This window comes from Xyrauchen texanus, chromosome 23, assembly GCF_025860055.1.
Source record: "Xyrauchen texanus isolate HMW12.3.18 chromosome 23, RBS_HiC_50CHRs, whole genome shotgun sequence".
Taxonomy (NCBI): Eukaryota; Metazoa; Chordata; class Actinopteri; order Cypriniformes; family Catostomidae; genus Xyrauchen; species Xyrauchen texanus.
Genome location: NC_068298.1, coordinates 11,618,740 through 11,640,129, shown reverse-complemented (window position 1 = coordinate 11,640,129; position 21,390 = coordinate 11,618,740). Strand labels below are relative to the sequence as shown.

At 38.0% G+C, this 21,390-nt stretch overlaps 1 protein-coding gene across 1 annotated transcript in view; it reads left to right on the top strand.

The window, feature by feature from the left end:
- Positions 1 to 21,390, top strand: part of LOC127663495 (slit homolog 3 protein-like) — a 204,084-nt gene that overhangs the window by 148,744 nt on the left and 33,950 nt on the right. The window contains 11 exon segments of the mRNA XM_052155095.1: positions 89 to 252; positions 3,127 to 3,277; positions 6,582 to 6,656; positions 7,213 to 7,356; positions 9,859 to 10,002; positions 14,074 to 14,237; positions 16,662 to 16,797; positions 17,222 to 17,290; positions 17,834 to 17,905; positions 18,009 to 18,080; positions 20,196 to 20,267. Coding sequence (XP_052011055.1) covers positions 89 to 252; positions 3,127 to 3,277; positions 6,582 to 6,656; positions 7,213 to 7,356; positions 9,859 to 10,002; positions 14,074 to 14,237; positions 16,662 to 16,797; positions 17,222 to 17,290; positions 17,834 to 17,905; positions 18,009 to 18,080; positions 20,196 to 20,267 — 1,263 coding nt within the window.

Genomic DNA, 21,390 nt, shown 5'->3' with positions numbered 1-21,390 from the left:
ATTATCACAGTATATTACTGCTTGATTGTGTAGCCTCTCTTGACTCTAATTAAGAGTTGTTATTTATCATTGTTTTTGCTCTCCGCAGGCATCTCGCTCAAAATCCCTTCATGTGTGACTGCCATCTGAAGTGGCTGGCCGACTACCTGTTTGACAACCCGATTGAGACCAGTGGAGCTCGATGCAGCCACCCACGGCGCCTCGCCAACAAGCGCATCAGTCAGGTCAAGGGCAAGAAATTCCGCTGCACAGGTAGAGTTTATCACACACAAACACACATTTGCAAACTTTTTAAAGGGGACATATCATGCAAAACAGGCTTTTCCTTGCTCTTAATGAAATCATTTAATTAAAATATATACTGTCATTTTTCACCGCAAAATTCCCTCACCAATCCACCTATTATTTTTTTTATTTTGGTGACTCTAGCACACCATTATCTAAAATATTACATTTGGTACAGCACAAAGTTTGTCATCTGCTATGCTGGTCTTTTCAGCAAGGACTTAACAGATTTATATAATGCATCAGTGTGAGTGTATTTTGTGCGAGGAACCTTGTCTGACATTTTATGTGGAATTCAAGAAGAAAAATAATACAAGAACAATGTAAAATATAGCCCCTTTAAAATGCTCAGTCAGATCAGGTGATCACAAACACCTGTAGGATGCACGAACTCATTACACAATGAGAAAGAATGTTTAATCAAGTGAATGAATCAAAGCTCAGCCACTGTCGCCCACCCATCTCGTCCACAGTGAGTCTTATGCAGTTTGATCTGATACACTGTGACTTCGATGTCTTAAGAGTTCCGGTCCACCAACAGTTGCTCCACAGCACACGCTGCTTCACACTCAAAGGCATTCCTCTCCATTTCACATATTTTGTGTGTGTGTGTGTGTGTGTGTGTGTGTGTGTGTGTGTGTGTGTGTGTGTGTGTGTGTGTGTGTGTGTGTGTGTGTGTGTGTGTGTGTGTGGCATAGTCTGGCCTGGAGCAGTTCTTCTCACACACTGCCAGGTTTCAGAGTGCTAATAGGACAATGTTGACTGTTCTGGACCAGAATGAAGATGCTTTGTAGAGGAAGCTTTACGAGTGTGAACCGGGGCCCCCACACGCAGTCAAAAGCAGGGGCCCCAGAGGGGAATTATTTGGTGGGAGAAATGTATGAAGTCTGCCGTTGATGTTTGCTTTGATATTAAGCCACAGGTTTTTCTCATTAAAGTTCAGTCAGTGTAGCAGCACAATAACAAGTGCACAACAAGAGCACACAGACACGCTACTAGTCCCTAGTGTGTGGTTCCACCAGCAAAACAAGTGTTTGCACTCAAAATCTGTGTTTTATGTGTGTATGTGTATACATGTTGTGCAGAGGGCTTTGCTCCACTCCTTTTCTCCTCTGCAGTGTCTTGTCTCTGTGTGTCTGTCTGTCTGTCTGTCTGTATTTTCTGGCCCTGTGTTCCCAGTGGGGCTGCTGTCCCAATGACCATGCTAGGACAAGGGAAAGGGGCAGGCCCGCCCTTGTGCATGGTGGCCCAGTGTTATGGCCGGCTTCCTGGCTGCTGTGTCCCGGCTGCTCCCTCCTCCTCTTCCTTCCCGCCTCTCCGTCCCGCTCCGCTCCTCCACTCTGGCCTCTGGTGCAGCTGTCTCTTGTGCTTGATCTAACCATGTGCCGCCGCCTACACAAGCCTCACATGGTTCCGTCAAGCACCATGGACCGCTGGACACACTCGCACACAGCATGGCATTCTCTTTGCCACCATGAGGAGAGAAGGTTGTGTTCTTTAACCCAGGAACAATGGAACGTTTTTGAAGAGCTCTAGCTATGTTCCCCCACCTGCATCTGCGTTTTTCAAGGGGCTTAAGTTCAAACTGTGGTGCTCCTGTAGTCTGTGGATATTTGGCTGGCGGCGTCAGAGCGGCCAAAGAGAGATGTTGGCAATAAGATAAACAGTTGCATGCAGGTGATGGCTGATGGGAAGCAGACTTATCACAGGCGGCCAGAACCCTTGTGTTACGCAGAAACTGCCTGTGTTTTCCTGTTAAAACACATCTTAGTGCCAGACCTCCAATGCCTGACCTCTCGCTAAACTGTGCCGTTGTCTTCAAAGAAATATGACGAGTGTTTAAACATGCAGACATGAGTGCCTGTATTTGTGTTTGTGGTAGGTGTACAGCACAATGATTTTGAACTCATTATTGTAAAAGATTGCTGTGTGAATCTGTTTATTTCATGCTTATGGTAAATTTCACAAAGAATTAACAGAAAATATAAGAAATTATATTTTGTATGAAGAAAATGAAGTCCATTAGGACCATTTTAGATATTTTGTGCTGTGACATTATTTTACACTTTACCATTTAAATAATATACACTTTTTTTCTTCTAATTACTGTAATGAGAATTAGATACAGTCAATTGTATAGTTCTAAATGGGCTTCATTTCTTTAAAGCAAATATAATTTTTATTGCCAATATAAAATGTCTGTTTATTTTATGCGAATGAGACTGTGTGGGTGAATCTCACAAAAACATGCCAGGGTCATATTTTCCTGCTTAATGAAAAAAAAAAAAAAGGAGATATTATATTTTATGAGGAAAATTTTACCTATTTTTAGGACAATTTTTGTTTTTTGTATTTTAATGACAATTACGCAATCTTAAAACATCATTACCATAATTTTAGTTTGAATTTAGAATTTTTTGTTTTTCCCGTTTTAGTGTACAAAAAATTATTACTGTATTACAATTTTTGTTTTACTTTATTTAAATGAGCATAAATGAAAGGCAGTACAACAAATGCTCTTATGATGTATAAATAACTTTACAATTGATAAAGAGAAACTTTCAAATTTAACATTAACGTTATAAACATTATAATTCATATTACAAAGTAATGAGAATTAGATTTTTCTTGCATTACAGTGATGATAATTGGGGGGAAACTGTCATGAAAATAATGTCACAATGCAACAAAACGTATTGGTTCTAAATGCAATAATTATTTATGCCAATATTAAATATAATTATTAAAATATATAGAGGGGAGGTTTCTTGCTATTTACCAATGTTATGATGTCTGAATAAGCTGTTTGATATGCTTTCATTCTCTTGACATGTTTGTTAGGTTCAGAGGACTACCGCAGCCGTCTTAGCAGCGAGTGTTTCCAGGATCTGGTTTGCCCCGAGCGCTGCCGGTGTGAAGGGACCGTTGTGGACTGCTCGAACCTCAAACTCACCAAAATTCCCCCTCACCTGCCTGAACACACCACCGACCTGTAAGAACACACTCACTATAGCTTACAAATGCACCTACTGTCCCCATTGATCATTCCTGAGAACATCCTTTGTTACAAACCTCACTATTTCTTCTATGTCCCACTGGCTCAGAGGCCTCATCTTGTTAGTCACGGTGACAATGCATTTGCCCTTGTGTTCATGTGTAGAGGACACATCATGGTGTTCCCTCTGCTGTCCCATCAACTCAAGTCATCTGTCACATTCAGACTTTCTCTCTCTCTCTCTCTCTCTCTCTTTATTTTGCTCAGTGACTACAGCTTGTACCCGCTAGCACAGTTGCTTATTTATAGAGTCCTTGCGGGAACGCTAGCAACCAGGAACTAGCACTTTATGTCTGATGTGCTTTCCCATGGCAGGTCCCACTGGGGAAACCAGCCCTGGGGGGAAGCAAAATGACAGCCATGCATTTACTGTACCACACTCTTCTCTTCCTTATGTTTGAAGAGTTGCTCTCAACCTTGTCTAGACCTTATCTGCACCAGCCTGTGTTACTCCAGCTGTGTTCGCAATGGAATGCTAGCATGCTGCTTACTGATGGATACTCTCTTCTACTTTTAATGAGGGCTGGGAAATTGAACTAATTAAATTCTGTGATTAATATTTTAATATTGATTAATATTCAAATTAACGATTTTTTTAAAAAAATTAACGCAATTCATACAGTATCCATTTTTGTTTACTTCCTGAAACTATATGTGATAGGAGAAATGTGTCCCGAGTTGTTCCTGGCAGGCTACTCAGCCTTACAGGTTCCAAAAACCCAAGCACTTTTGTACAATTGGCAAAACTTCACCAATGTTTTCTCCCATTTTCTGTTGCTAACACTGGCATATATACATTATCAGGAGGTACTCGCTTGACTCAACTGCACATCCTTGCATAGAAATGAATTGTGTAAAACAGTGCATGCTTATTCATTGCGCATGATGCATGTCCCCGGCATAATAAACACTGGAGTGCATTTACTGTACAGAGAATGGAGATTTCACCCGTAAACGGACGAGTGATACGAGCAAGCTGCTCTATCTCTTCACATTGCACGAAAATGCTCACTGATTTTCATCTGAACCCATTTCAAAAGCAAAACTGCCCGCATGAGACCCAGTGTGTGCGCAATAGAGACTGAGAAGGATGTGGCCTCTCAGCAGGTTACTGCCTGAACGGCAGCCAGAGAAAATAATAGTTTTGAGATTTTAAACTTCAGCAAATTAAAGTTTAGCATTCAATATGTTTTATATCCCTATGTACAGTGTCTAATAATGCATTGGCAAGGTACACTTAAGTTTCTCTTGCCAGTAAAGTTTGATCTGAATTGAATCTGCCAATTTCATCCTAATTCATCCTAGTAAAAAAAAACACACACATTTATTAACATGTACATATTTATATAATTAAAATAAACAATGCTAACCAATTTCTCCAAATTTCTTTGAAACAAAATATAAAATGTATAATCTATCTAATATATAAATATAATTATGATAATTTTTTTTATGTTTGTTGTAATGTATCTTGTACCATAATGTAATCGTGATAAATCACAGAAACAAATGTGAGATTAATTAGTAAAAAAAGCCCTAGTTCTAATAAAAAAAGACATTGAAAACATGGCCAGGCCGCCAATGCACATGTTCCATCACATTCTGAGGAGATGTTTATGTGCGGGCAACCAGAGTTTTTTCCCAATCCCTCCCCCATCGCTTCCTGTCAATTCTTTACTTCTACCTGTCCCAATAAAGACAACAAAAACCCAAAATAAAAGAATTAAAAAACAGTACATGAAACACTATGTAATTATAAACGTTTCAAACAGTGCTGCGACTACGGTTGTCACATGACCTCACCTCTGCAAGTGTCTCCAAGTATCATCCAGTTATTTTGCATTTTTTTAACACAATCTTGTATAACAATATCTTAATCTTTAGAAGACCAAGGGCAATGTTTGGTGTAATCTGATTATAAATTAATTATTTACAGTACAGTACAGAACAATACAGTTTATTCAAAAAGTAGTTTAACACATTACATTTTAAATTATTGTAATCAGTTTACAGTTACACTCTTTCTATTAATTAAATTACTTTTATGTATATTTCTTGGTTGCACAAATGTCTAAAAATATTATTTATATAAAACACATTTAATACATGAACTATGTTAATATGTACATCCGTTTGACAGTTTAAGGGTGTGTGCCCCCTAACTAGTCATTGTAAGTGAGAAAAATGTGTGTGGCTTGTGTGCAACTGTGAGCGACCAGAAAATATAGACATCATTTCTGTAAAAAGTGTTTTCAAAAGTAACTAAATGATAAAGTAATCAGTAATGTAATCTAACTACAATTTTAGAGAGGTAACTAGTAATTTGTTGTTACTTACTCGTTAATTACTTTAATTGAGTAACTTGCACAACATTGTCCATGAGTCAAGAAAGATATGTTAATAATTGTAGTTGATATCACTTCTGGCATTATGTTGTAGGAAGTGCTGTATTGATTACTTTTCAAATTGAATCTGGTACTAATTACAAATTACTTAACTAAATTGTAATCAGTAACATAATCTTTTGGATTACACATACTGTATGGTAATTAATTGTGGATTAATCTACATTTTAAAGTATAATCTAGTCGTTTTTTATAATCAAAATATTTGATTTTGTCATTTGATTCCATTCCATTCCTACCCAACACTGGTTACGGGATACGCTATACAGTGCAGTGTGTATACTATTATACAGTGTGTATTGCACTTTTTGGCAAATGCATTACACAATTTGGGCATTCCATGCAATTTTCATACATAATATACATACTGTGTCGTGTGAGCATTATAGTGTTTTACCATTCCTAAAACATACCCTCTATTTTTATACTGTCATGTTCTTTTTATTTTAGGCCTGACTCTCCACTTCAATTATTCTTCACTGATCATTATCCCCGCTTCCACATCCATTGCTATTCTTTGCATGTCTATATGACTGGTGATGAGGTCCAGAGATGAATGTGTATTAGTCACATATCAACGGCTCACACTTTGAGACCGATACTGATTTGTTATTATGGCATCACAATGTTGATTATACACCATCCCTTCATAAAATATTTGAGTTGGGAATGAAACACAGTGTCTGAATGAGAATAATTTGCCATTATTCTCAGCTCTTGTCTGGTCTTCATCTCACTCTTACATGCTCCAGTGAGGTTTGTCCTTATTATGCTTTGGGAGTACTCTTCTTACTGCTGAACTAGTAACCTTCTCTATCTCTCTTTTTCTACACCAGACGGCTGAATGACAATGAAATCTCCATCCTAGAAACTACAGTGTCCTTCAAAAAGCTCCCAAACCTGCGCAAGATGTACGAATTTGTTTATTTTCTCCTAAAAAAAAAGTTGGATTGCTGAATTAATTTTGTGTATTTGGGATATTCAGGTCAACAGTTTTGTATGCAGTGAATGCAATGGACAGCAAGGACAGAACAGGCTCTAGAATATTCCATTTTAATGCAAAGACATGCAGTGATTTACTGTCAGACAATATTTGCAGCCCACTCCAAGAATGGAAAAAGCTGTGTTCGCTGAGGAAGAGAGCCAGTGATTTAGTGTGCATGAAATTGCTTACTATCTAGCACAGTTATAAATTGGGCAGATCTAAAAGTCTGACCTTACATTTTACTGAACCTCGATTTAAAATGTAGCCGTGAATCATCATAAATGTGTGTTTAGAATGCAATGAAAACATATTCATTTGCGATCATGAAACAAAGACATTTGCACACTGTAGTAATGCCCAGCAGCTTTCTGTCATTTGTCAAAGTAATACATGTGAAATATGTGTCTTACTTGGTTTATAAGAAGTGCATGTGTATCAGAGCTCAAGGGGAGTTGATGTCTTTTTCAATTCCATCTTTGCAGAAACCTAAGCAACAATAAACTGCGGGACATCCGTGAGGGGGCGTTTGATGGGGCCGGAGGGGTTTTGGAACTGCTGTTGACTGGAAACAAACTGCAGTCAGTCAACGGACGCATGTTCAAGGGTTTGAGTGGCCTCAAAACACTGTGAGTATCACCACCATTTCACCTTTGAGCCTTTTTCAAAAAAGAAAAGGATGCTACTGTTGGATTCTGAATATAAACCCACAGACACTGGGATGACAGGAATAGTTCACCCCAAAATTAAGTTTATGTCTTCATTTACTCATACTGTTCTAAACATTAATGACTTTCTATCTTCCTTGGAACATAAAAGATGTTCTGCAAAATGTCATCCCCAGTCACTATAATTTTTCCATACAATGAAAGTGAATGGTGACCGAGGCTAACATGCCTAATTATTGCCATTAGATTTCCACAGAAGAAAGAAAGTCTATGGGTTTTAGCAAGACATGGGAGTGAGTAAATTTCAGAATTTACATTTTTAGGTGAGCTATTCCTCTAAAGCATTGTAAATGTTTTCCAAACAAAATGTTTAGAAAAATCAAGATGTTGACCGCATGAATGTCGTCTATGATGGTGTGCTATCGGGCCCAAAGATGATAATACAACGCATATCCCGAAGCCTGGTGGTTTCAAAAGAGCTTTCCTAAGGTCTGCTCTTTCTCGAATTAGCTTAATTGGAGAGAGAGGAGTGCATGGGAGCAAATGAATGGAATCATGGTCCTGCAATATTGGATTTAGTGGCTTTCAAATCCCAGGAGTATGTGTCCAAATTGAGTTTGCTCATCTCATATCCCTATTTGTCAGAGTTTAATGCCGAATTTGCTGCTTTCGGGTTTTCATCAGTAGGCTCTGGTTTGCGTTTAGCTCGTTTGTGCTGCTGAGGGCCTTTAGGAGACCCTGATTGTTTTGGGCACCTCATCCCTCCCCAACCACACACACACAAACTCTTCTAATTGGATCTCATGTCAAGCAGCGAGCTGCCTCAGCGGCCTGTGCCTGCTTCACAGACAGAATCTCAGAGAGCAGATGTACATGGTTAGAGCACAGGCCACTCTCCAATGTCATCATTCAAAAAAATTATAATAATAATATTTTTAACTTGACTGTCTGATTGACTAGAAAACCGTAGACTAAACAAAAGACTTCTAGTGTTTGTAAATAAAGCTGATTATAATTACCACACACTAAGTAAACCCTAACATTAAAAAAAACTTTTTGCATAATTATTTTTTTATATATATATATAAAATTCCAAATTAATTTATTAAAGACATTTTTAGCAATTATGTTTCCAAGGATCATTTGATTATAAATGCATATACAGGGAATTTCCATTGACTTATATTGAGCTAATTACATTTTTTATACCCTAACCCTGCCCTTATCCCTTAATCTATGCCTTACAGAAAACCTTTTGAATTTTTAAACATACTGTACAGTACGTAATTATTATTACGACTGACCATAACCCACACCCTAACCTTACCTTAGAAAATGTTAGATTTTGCTCAGTTTCAAAAAAAAGAAAAAAAAACTTCCCACATGCACACAAAATGTTATTAAAGGGTTAGTTCACCCAAAAATGCTAATTCTCTCATCTATTAATCACCGTCATGGATTAACAACTAAACAAAGATTTTTAGAACAAGTAGGTCCATACAATTCAAGTGAATAGGGACCCAAAAAAGTAATCCATAAGACTCCAGTGGTGAAATCCATATCTTCAGAAGCAATATAGTAGGTGTGGGTGAGAATAAAATAAACAGATAAAAATATAGGTCCTTTTGTACTCCAAATCTTCACATTCACTCTCTCTTTTACATCTGAATGTCACTTGTGGTGCCTGTTCAGCTTCACTTACACATCTGAAAGTAAAAGTTAAAGTGGAGATTTAGAGTTAAAAAAGGACTTAAATATTGTTCTGTTTCTCACCCACACCTATTATATCGCTTCTGAAGATATGGATTTATGTGATACTTTTATGTTTCCTTTATATGATTTTTGGAGCCACAAATGTCTGATCACCATTCACTTGCACAGTATCTACCTACAGTATGTATAGAGCTGAGATATTTTTCTAAAAATCTTCCTTTGTGTTCTGCTGAAGAAAAAAAGTCATACATATCTGGAATGGAATGAGGGTGAGTAAATGCTAAGAGAATATTCATTTTTGGGTGAACTGTCCCTTTAATATAGTTTGTAGTTATGTGAATACACAGTAATACACAGCGAATACACATTTTTTCCAGAATGGCCATCTGCTAGCAGTCCATTAAATTTTCCTCCTGTTATTCGGCCACACAATGATCGAAATCACTGCCAGTGCATCATGCAATCTCATTCTAGACCCCTGTCTCTGTATGAATATACTGTACTTTCCCCCCATATGAAACAACGGTGTGTGTGCACACATGCGCTCACCCTCTGCATGCTTTCCACATTCTCCCATAATAATGCTTCCGAACAGGCATGTTTGCAATCATACCCTAAAACCACTATATACTGAATGCATTACAGCAGCCATATAGCCTAATACACTCTCCATTTCCCCCCTCCCTACAAGCTCAGTGTGGCTCTCTGTCAAAGTGAATGTGTTCCGACCTGCCTATGTGTTCCTGTTAGGATGCTGAGGAGTAATCAGATCAGTTGTGTGGATAACGCCACCTTCACCGGCCTGAGCTCCGTGCGCCTGCTTTCCCTCTATGATAACCGGATCTCCACTATCGCCCCAGGAGCTTTCAACACCCTGCATTCCCTCTCTACCATGTGAGTCCTACAAGCACACACACAAATGCACTAAGACATTGGGTCATTTCATGCTCCACGGAATAATGGGCTCAGTCCATCAGTTATGCACCCATAACCAACTGAAATACTTCAGTGTTAAAAAAATGGAAATAATAGTACTTCATTATGAAGAATGTAAAGCGAAACAATCACTGCCTGATAAAACTATCCATCAAAGTTGAAGAGTCTTCACCAAACCCACAAGCTTAGGTTAAAAATTCAATTCATTTGTGCACAAACACGCAGGAAATCAAACACAGCTTATCGCCACCAATCAGTTGCATATTATTTCTCCATATGGAATGCTGATGAGGCTGTGGTTCAAGCAAAAGAATCAATTTTTTTCTAATGCGTTATTGTTTGCAGATGTTTTTCAAAATTATAAGGTTATGTTTTCTTGACTTGGTTGAAAACAGTTGTTCTTGAACTTCAGATGAGAAAGTTTTGGCTTACCCCTGAGGGCAGGGAGAATTATTCAAAAATGGTTAAAAAGGAAAATTGCTGCACTGATAAAAAATTCTGAACGATGATAATGTCCATGCAAAGGCAAATTTACTGAATACACTCTACCTCCATCACATTTTTGTTTTTGATTATATGCTGTAAAAAAAAAACAATTGGGAACAGTTGGACAGAATGATGTGCAATAACATTTTAAGACAGATTAATACCGGCATAGCATTTTGCAGGGGAAGTAAACAAAGAACTGCTAAACAAAAATGAATCCTAATCATAAGAGTGTATTACAGCCTTGGGGGATGACAAGAAAGAGAAAGATCAACAGGGAAAATTGAAAGAGATCTCACAGATATTCATAGAGAAACAGATGCTATTAAGCATTTAAAATAACCAAGTGGAATCATAATTTAAAAAATGATGACTGCCGACAGAGTAAGCATCTGTAACCAGTTGAATTATCATATATGCATTCATGGCACACATCACAACGTGCACCAATTCACATGGTTTGTTCGCTTTTTTATTCAGTGAAACCTCCCAACTAAACAAAATAGGTGAGCAGATTCATAGGCTTGTTCTTATTTGCAGGAGGTTTTCGTTCTGCGCACCTAATCAGGTTTAATGCATAAATATCAGGGAGAATTTACACAATGAAAACATATAACCAGCATAATGTACATTTCCCTTTTAATATCTTCATTTTTTTGTTTGTTTTGTAGCTCATGGCTATAGAACAGCTTAATAGTCAGTAGAGTTTTGTTTTGTTTTGCTTGAATAATGGTAGGGAGAAATGAGGTGAACAAAAATGTTGAGTGCTGTGCCTCAATGTGTCAGAGCATGTTATATGTTAGCATGTTAGACCACAGCTCCAACAAAGTTGCAGTTTACATATCAAGTCAAGACATTTTTATTTGTATAGCTCTTTTCACAATACACATTGTTTTAAATCAGATTTACAGAATATCATGGTGTAATGTTAAATGTTCTAAATACCCCATTGAACAAATGACATCACCATATCCAACACAAAATTAAATTGTATCATTTGTATACTTCTGGATTCTTTTTTCATTAAATGATTGATAGGAAATCTGTATGGAAATGTATAACAATGTGGAAATTTGTATACACTCGTCCTCCAAAAGACAACTTATCCAATCAATGTGTTGTGTTTTTACTTTGAGACTTAATCACTTTTTCTTTTTTATTCTCCCTTTGCTTTGCCAACTCTCTAATTATCCAGCGGCTGACACAGCCATGTCCACTACAGAACAGGGCAGCTAAAAATATCTAGAGATAGAGATAGAGATAAAGATAAAGAGAGAGAGAGAGAGAGAGAGAGAGAGAGAGACACTTCCCAGCTGTTCTCTTCCCACAGTAGTGCTGCAGGAGCGATGAGCACACATTCCCTTTTTCTTTGTCTCACTCCATCATTCATCCCTCCACCTCTGCTGAAATTAGAGCAGAGTGGATGAGTGTTTCCTGTAGGCAGAGAGTTTGCAGGGATGGAGAGGGCAGTTGGGACAGAGGTTACTTTTGTGGATGAGATTTGTGATTATCACCATAAAAATAGCGGTTTGTTTTTTCGGCTGCATCCTGTTTATTCAATTTAGATGCATACATTTATTCATAAAACTTGTCAGTCAAACAACATTCAAACTTGTGACCTCTTGCACTTGAAGGTAGACCCAAAACTAGTAGTTCTGTCATCCTTTACTCACCCTTATGCTATTCTAAACCTATATGGCTTTCTTTCCTCGCTGGATCACAAAAGCAGATGTTTGGCAGGGTGTCAAAACACAGACTGTCACCACATTCATTGTATGGAAAAAAGATGCAATCAAAGTGAATAGAACTGATACCAGCATGCTTGTTGGTGCAAACATATATATTGTGCTCTATAGAATAAAGTAAGTCATATGGGTTTGGAACAAGAGGGTAAATAAATAAAGACTTTTAGGTGAGCTACCCCTTTTCGGCTGAAATCCTAAAATGGCCCTACATTTGGCAGTAGTACTGAATACTACAGAAATTCTTTCTCTCATTCACTGTCTTGCTTTTTTGCTCTTTATATGCAGTCATGTGTTTAGAAAGTGGTGTAGTAATAATTAAAGGTAAAAACATTGCTGGAGTCAGATAGAGGGTGGTGTTAACATGGACCCATGCCCTTAAGCTGCAAAGCATCTATTGGCAAAGCAGCGGAAGGTCAGCACACATCATTAATTTATCCCACAGGCTATAGTGTAGCAGACACTCTCAGCCACTCTATTTCCTATACTGTATTAAAGAGCTCTTATGTGCCTTTATATCTAATGTGTTTCGGCAATGTATCAGTCAGACGGGCATCTTAGTGGGCCGTCAACTGCTTCCCTGGTGGGCCTTCTAGAGTCATTGCTGGTGGCGTCTACTTCTCAAGGCTAAACTTTTACGATTTAGGACTTTGATCCACTGCCTGAACTTTCAGAGCTCAGGGAGGATGCATTAAAAATGGAACAATAAGTTGGTTTCGAAGCCTCTACACCAGCGGTCCCTATAGAACTCTGTTGATGGATTACTCTGTACCTAAACTAGATAAAAATGTGTCTGTGTCTCATTCCTCAGCCCTCATCTTATTTCTGAAGCACTTTGCTCTAAGTGGCTGTTATAACCATGTTATTACATATTAACAACAACAAAACGTTGCAGAGATTTCAACAAAGATTGTCAGCAGGTTGCATTGCAGTCATAATATATAATTATATTGTTCTTTGAATGCAAATCCAACCATGATGATTTCCCTGCTGTGTTAAATTGAAGGAGGTTAACCCTTGTGTGACCTTTGGGACATTTTTGTCTTTTTCATTTTTGTTTTTCTATCATTGTGGCTGTGTTAATGCCAACAGCATATATTTTGCCAAAGGTGTGTATTTTTGGGGGAATTTTGATATTTCAACCTCAGTTCCTATAATACATCTATAGTACACTGTGTTCACTTAAGGACCTTAAGGACAATAAATTCCCCATTGAAAATGGCAATATTTGATCCCAGTGCCATTAAATCATAAAATCATGAATTCTATGATATTATGCTTTCATTCCGGAGCCCTGGCTTCCAAAAAAAAAAAAAAAATGTAAAATATTTTCCACAGATGGTGCCATTTTTCTTATGTTTAGCCTATGGAGCAAATGCATGCTTTTTTACTATTTTCTGTTTACTGTATTATAGAGCACTGCAGGCCAATTGAATAAATGATGCAGCTAAAATTGTTTGGGTGTGTTGGTATGGATGTCAGTGTGTTTTGTATGTGTTTATTGAGAACCCCCCCATAAAAAACAACAGTGACATTATATAATCAAACTGCCGTTTAAAGGGTTAAAATCCTGAAAATGAATGAATATTTGTTAGTTATGATCAGGACTGATGTTGATTAAAAAAAATTACTAATTGAAAGTAGTAATTAATATATAATATTGTTATGTACATTTTTTGACGCTGAGTAACTTTTTTTAATTGATGCACAAGGGTTCAGTTGTTTAATTTTACCCTGCTGATTGCTTTCCAATGTAATTATATTGTAATGAGATTTTTGTTTTCTCTCTGTTTGTGTACAGTAACCTGCTGTCTAATCCCTACATGTGTGACTGTCACTTAGCCTGGCTGGGACTCTGGCTGAAGAAGACCAGGGTGGTTAGTGGCAACCCACGCTGTCAGAAACCTGCCTTCCTGAAGGAGATCCCCATACAGGATGTGGCCATGCCTGATTTCACCTGTGATGGTATGACACTTTTTTATACCACATCTTCCTGTGCAATATCTTATGCATGAGATCGCTCTGTTGATGGCTCAGTAACTGTGTAATTACCTGCACCAAAGAGAGTATTTTATAACAGTAAGCGATGACAGTTTGTGCATCGTACATGGTAAAATTTGGAAGTGTGTAGTTTAAAATATTTAAATTATCGTATTATTTACCCACCCTCATGTTGTTCTAAACCTGTACAACTGCACACAAAGTGCAGCATATTAACCTCGGTCACCTTTCACTTTTTTTGCGAAACACAAGTGAAGATTTTTAGAAGAACATATCAGCTCTGTAGGTGCATACATTGCAAGTGAATGGTGTCCAGAACTTTGAAGCTCCAAAAAGCAAATATAGGCAGCATAAAAGTCATCCATACAACTCCAGGTTTAAATCCATATCTTCATAAGTTAAAGTATAGGTCTGGGTGAGAAACAAATCAATATTTAAGTTTTATTTTTGCTATAAATTACCACTTTCACCCACCCTCCTAAGTGCTTTCTTCTTGTTTTGTTTTTGTTTTTTGGCGACTCGCATTCTTCGTGCATATCGCCACCTACTGGGCAGGGAGGAGAATTTATAGTAAAAAAATACTTAAATATTGGTGTATTTCACCTTCACACATGTCATATTGCTTCTAATAACATTGATTTAACCAACAGAGTCGTATTAATGTTTATGCTGACTGTATGTGCTGGTCACCATTCACTTGCATTTACTGGACCAAAATCGTAATTTGTGTTCAGCGGCAGAAAAAAATCATATGCATCTGGGATGGATAGTAAATTATTAGAGAATTTAAATTTTGGGGTGAACTATTCCTTTATTTAAAATGTCTGGCTCATCCAATGAGTATTAAACTATCCTTATTTTAAATGCAAAAATGATATTAGCATTTATTTACAGGCCAATCTACCCATCTCTTTACCCATTTTGTAATCCATCCATTCTCCCATTTGTCCAACTTTCTAGTGTTCATTCTCTTCCACACTGTTCCACTCCTGTTGATACTGACCAAAGGTTTTAAAAACACTTTTAAAGTAGTTCCTGAACCAGAGGACCATTGCCTGGGTATTAATACGGGTTTGCAGACCTCAGCTACTTTGTTCTCTATAGCCTGTGTCATTTCACCACATCCATCTCCTTTTCCCATGAAATCACACTCTTCAGATCAGGCCACAAATTCCAGATTGAGGCTCGCTCAGTACTCCCTCTCCTCAGATTTCCCACACCTTCATCCCACTCTCCCTGCTTCAAGCATCAGGGTAAATCACACAGGGCCAACTTTGCACAAGGTCGCAATGAGACTTGTGTCCATAAAGACAAAGTGGGAAACAGAACCCCTTGAGACCGTCAAAATGTTTTATAGAGAAACAGGAACTGCGGTTTGGCTTCTTTCTAGCCAGGGAAAGTCCTCCCTGTCAAAACGATGGTGCTGTGGGTAGAAACAGCTCTTTTGCTCTTTTTAAGAGAGCCTGCTCAGCTGTAGACAGCAAAGCACTTTGAAATACAGAGGTTCAAAGTGTGAGAAATCACTCTAGATTGAGATGGTTAGAGGAGCCTGTCAGTCAGGGCGCATGCGCTGTTATTTCGTTGAGCAAGGCAAAGCTTAGTTTGCTTTCTTCCTTCTTGAGCAGGGTTGAATGCACCATCACTTCAGTTCCAAAAATCTCACCACCACAACATCCAGCTATTTCAGAACTCTGCAGTTACACTTAAGACTAACAAAGTAAAGCTAAACTGATATACGGGAAGATATTTTTGGTAGGTTGAAGTCCAGTTATTGTAAAACAAACCCACGGCCCCCCTGGCTGTTCTATGTTTGCAGTTTCAGGTCCAGTTTTCTCCCTGCCAGACTTGATCTGTGTGTTATTGTCGGAGCATTTCACAATCTCCATTACCTCCCATTTATGGCTTAATTTGCTTTTTGTTTCTTTTTAATCTGCAGATTTAATCTGCTATCTAACCTGTTATAGATAGCATTTAACAGACCTTGGATGAAAGCAGCTCGGGCAGAAGGCTTCAAGCATTGCTTGCAGGAAATGGGGCCAAGTGGGGCCAAAATCAATATTTAGATGCTGATTTTAAACTCCTGTGCACTGTATCACTTATTATGAACAAGTTTGTGCTGCAATAATGATACCCGGCTTGCTCCTGCAGCTTATAGAATTTTTACAATTTTGAGAAAGTGTCCAATACAATAGTGAAATTTGGTTAATTTTTGCAGGGTGCACAGAGCACCTGTGCTTTTTCATCCATTCTGACTCTTTTCCTCTGTCGTCTATTACTTCCTTCTGAAGAATTTATGAGTTTCTATATTAGAGCTGTTAGCAACACATATTACATTTTTCTCTTGCATGATGTAAAGGATCATAAAATATTTAAATTTCTCTCTCTCAGGTATTGAAGAGAATGTCTGTCTGCCGTCAGCCCCTCGCTGTCCGGATTCCTGCACATGCTCAGATACAGTGGTGCGCTGTAGTAACCGGGGGCTGCGTTCCCTGCCCAAGGGTATCCCGAAAGACACTACCGAATTGTGAGTTTTTCCTTCTAGATGCTTTTTTTCGGACTCTCCTTTTTTGTCTGTCACCGTTTCACAACTTTATTGTTTTATCTTATTCCATTTAGAGTGAAATATTTGTTATCTCTGCACAACAAGTGCTGTTAAAAATTCACCAAAAATGTTTTTTTTACTTGATTTCAATAGTTTCATAGTTTAGAGTAATGTCATTGCTTAGAGTATTATTTGCTTAGCAACATGCTAAGCTAACGTTAAACTCTATTGGATTGGATTGTGCGTTGTGTGTCCACTTGTCAGTTGAAAGTCTATTTGGCTGGTTTCGACACATGTTTTAGAATAAAATGAAATTAGGAATGAAGTCTGGTTTTGCTTTTTAACATGTCTAAGGATTGAAATCTTGACTATTTGTCTGTAAACAGGTTTTGCCTTGTTGTTTCAGATATTTGGAAGGAAACCTCCTCATATCCGTGCCCAAAGAGCTGGCTAATCTAAAACAACTATCACTGCTGTATGTATTTTTCCTATTTGAATTTACATTTATTAATTTGGCAGTTGAATGTGTGATCAAACTCATGACCTTGGTGTTGCAACACCTTGGTCTGTCAGTTGAGCTACAGAAGCACATCACCCTACTGGTAAAAAACAAAGTTCAAACTAGCCTTAGCCAGTTTTGCTGAAGTAGCCTGGCCAGCTAAAAAGTTCCTCAAACCCCTCTAAAACCAGCCAACAGACCAGCCTGTCCAGCTTAGTCTGGTTTTAGATGTTTTTTCAACAGAATTGGTCAATTAACACACAAATTAACAACTAAAAGATCAATACATTTGAATAAATTTTCCTCTCCTTTAAAGATTTCGAATTTGGTGAGGGTCTGGAACACATAAATGTTAGGAATTTTAGGGATTTTCATAAATCAGGAAATAAGGACCACCTGTGTACAAATCTCAAAACTGTGTTTAGTTATGTTTGCTGCAAATGTAAAGGAATTTTGTTGCCATATGTCGAGTATCAAATCAAATATACTTTGTTTATGTGTGTTTTCTCTGTTCTGCAGAGATCTCAGTAACAACAGCATCAATGTTCTTGCCCCTCTCACCTTCAACAACATGACACAGCTTGCCACTCTGTAAGTTAACTTGATAACCCAACAATCTAACACTGACATGGGTTTGTATGCAGATGTATGTTTGTCAGTGTTGTCATCTCTGTCTCTTCTCTCTTTTTTGCAGTATCCTGAGTTATAATCAAATCCGCTGTGTCCCGGTTCATGCATTTGATGGCTTGCGGTCTCTCCGCCTGCTGTAAGTCTCCCTATTGTTTTTACCTGATGGACAAATTATCTGTTGCACAGCCATATAAATCACACACACAAAGAAACTCCCAATGCTCTTAACACCTCTCTGAGATGAGTCATGATGGTCAAATAATTGATTATTGATGTCAATTAGTTTTGTTTTTCATTTATATATATTTTTTTCTTTTTTTTGCATGTTTTTTTCAAAGACATCCACATAGCATGCTTACATAGAAAAAAAATAATAATAAACTGTGCATACAGATGAAAAAACGTTTTCGTCTTGAGCAGCCCCTTGGACAGTTTGTCTTGCGACATGAAAGTTACCTTTTTAAGAGGATGAATTAAGTTAAAAATAGTTCTCCCTGTTTTGTTTTCCATTCTGTTGCTTTCTATCAAGCTGTTTTTGAACACAAAAAAGGTGTCTTATTTGACCACCCTCTAAGAAACTGATTGGGTTAGGTGAACCAGCCTAATTATTTTGTGCTTTCTTTAGACGATTACTCGACTAGTTGTGTAGACAACCCACTGCTGACTTGATTTTGAAAATGTGTTTTCTTGCTCTACCAATAAAGCAAGCCAACAACCTTTAACCTTTTGAAGTTAAAGGGTTAGTTCACCCAAAAATGAAAATTATCCCATAATTTACTCACCCTCATGCCATCCTAGCTGTATATGATTTTCTTCTTTCAGCCAAACACAATCAGAGTTCTATTAAAAAATATCTTATCTTCCAAGATTTATAATGGGAGTGAATGGTTCCTTAGATTTTGAAGCCCCAAAAAGCGCATCCATCCATCAAAAGAAGTAATCTATATGGCTCCAGGGGGTTAATAAAGGCCTTCTGAAGCGAAGCGATGCGTTTTTGTAAGAAAAATATCCATATAACTTTATATACTATAATCACTGACTTCCGGTAACGTCCGTCAGCACTTTCACAAGAGAGTCGAGTTCCAGTTTATGACGTAGGTGTAGCGTAAGCTCCAGTGAGAAGTGACAAATGTCTAATAACGTATTGTTTACAGCAAAGGATAACAATAAAAAGAAGTGAGTTGTTTTAGCTATACTGTAGATTTTTATTAGTCTTAAAATGGTGCTATCGTGCGTAGTCATTCCAATTGTCCATTCATGGCAGTAAACACTCTCAGCCTCTGTTGGCATTACCTCACATTTCCTGCATGAGCACCACCATGTCTCCCGTACTCTCCGTCTACCAGATTCTTTTGTTTGTGCCGCTGCTGCAGCCTCCTCCATCTCCCGAAGTTCCTGGTTGGTGTACTCTGGTTCAAACAAATAGGGCTGTGAAAAAAACTCAGGTACCATTCACTCAAATTATAAAGCTTGGAAGAGCCAGATATTTTTTTATGTAACTCCGATTGTGTTTGGCTAAAAGAAGAAATTCATATACACCTAGGATGGCTTGAGGGTGAGTAAATTATGGGATAATTTTCAATTTTAGGTGAACTAACCCTTTAACTTCAAAAGCTTACTGCTTGAACAGAACAACTTAAGCACTAAAGAACGCCATGTTCATTGTGTCAGCCAGTTCTGACAGAAGAAAGCAGTAGATATACAGTTCCTTTGTATAAAGCTGGATTGTGTACTCTGCGGCTCCAGGGTAGGTTATCAACACCCTACGTGCATAGATTTGTTAAACAGACAAAATTACGCCCACCTTATTCCAGCCCCTTTTAAGCCAGGTCTGCTATGCAGTCATCATTGTCACTTTTTAATTTCCAAGAATGCCCCAGGGCTGTCACTGCCGTGGCCTCAACGGGATGCAGCTGTCCAACCAAGGGCTCAGATTGTTGCTTGAGTGTACAGTTTATGTGTGGGTTGAGCTCCCCGTTAAAGAACAGGAGAAATTATTAAACAGAAATGACACAAAATGCAATAAAATCTCAATGCAAATCTAGCATCCCCATTGATGTTTCATAAAACAGCAGCACTTTTTTTATAATCCATGGTAAATGCTGTGAATGACTCTCTCTCTCTCTCTCTCTCTCTCTCTCTCTCTCTCTCTCTCTCTCTCTCTCTATCATCATTTATAGTGTGGAAAACAATGAAGCCAACTCCCCATGCTTCATGCTTTTTTCAATATCTTTTCTGTCTTTTCTTTAAGAACCCTCCACGGAAATGACCTTTCAACTATTCCGGAGGGAGCCTTCAGCCACTTGACATCTCTGTCTCATCTGTAAGTGTGTGTGTGTGTGTGTGTGTGTGTGTGTGTGTGTGTGTGTGTGTGTGTGTGTGTGTGTGTGTGTGTGTGTGTGTGTGTGTGCGCCAGCCAGTGTAAGTGTGTGGTCTCTCTGCCTCTATTAATGATGGACTCCCATCCTCAGCCTAAGAGACCATCTCAGGTCTTTAGACTCAATGTAGGTTTACCTCATTACCAGGTGCAACCTGTAGAGAGAGTGCAGCTTTGCTATAGAATGTGTGTGTGCTCTGAGCTCTGAGACCGAGGCCCACAGGAAATCTTTGTAAATTGTATTACTGCTAAAAGGCATCTATTATAAAGGCTTATAGCTGTGTTGTTTTGTTCCCTTCTGGCTGTAGTTCTCGCTGGCATTCTGGAGTGGAGCTACTGTAGTTCCTTGTTATTTCATCGAAAAAAGCTTTAAGGGAAAAAAAATCACCATTGAGAAATAAAGGCTCTGTTTTTCATTAGAGACAGAATTGAAGGAAAATGCATTTGTTTATCTGTAATAGTGATTAATTTGCTAATATTTGGTCATTTTAAGAATTATCGTTAACATTTTCAGTAATCAGGCACAGTTATCGTCTGATTAATGAAAGTGGTCCTTCTGCATTGTGTCCATTCCAAAATCGTCCGACAAATTTGTCAATGAGTAGTAAGCATTTTTTGTTTTAAAATATTTTAGTTAAATTAGAGGTAATACTGTGTTGAAGAAGTGATGATTTAAAGGGATATTTCACCCAGAAAAATTATGTCATCATTTACTAAACCTCATGTTGTTCCAATCTCTTTTCTGTGAAACACAAAAGGAGACGCTAGGCCAAATGCATTGGTAACTATTCACAGTCATTGTATGAAAAAAAGGCAATAAAAGTGAATGGTGACTGAGACTAAAATAATTCCTAAAATCTCCTTTTAAATTCCATAGAATAAAGAAAGTCACTTGGGTTTTAAACAACATGAGGGTGAGTTAAATGTGCTCTCAATAACTTTTTGTTTGTGTCATCTTTTACTTACGGTGAGTGACACCTAGTGGTGTGAATGCAGCATCATTCAAAATCAATAGTTTTCAGTTGCAGATGCCATTGTAGAAATTCACTATTCACAATCAGCCATGATT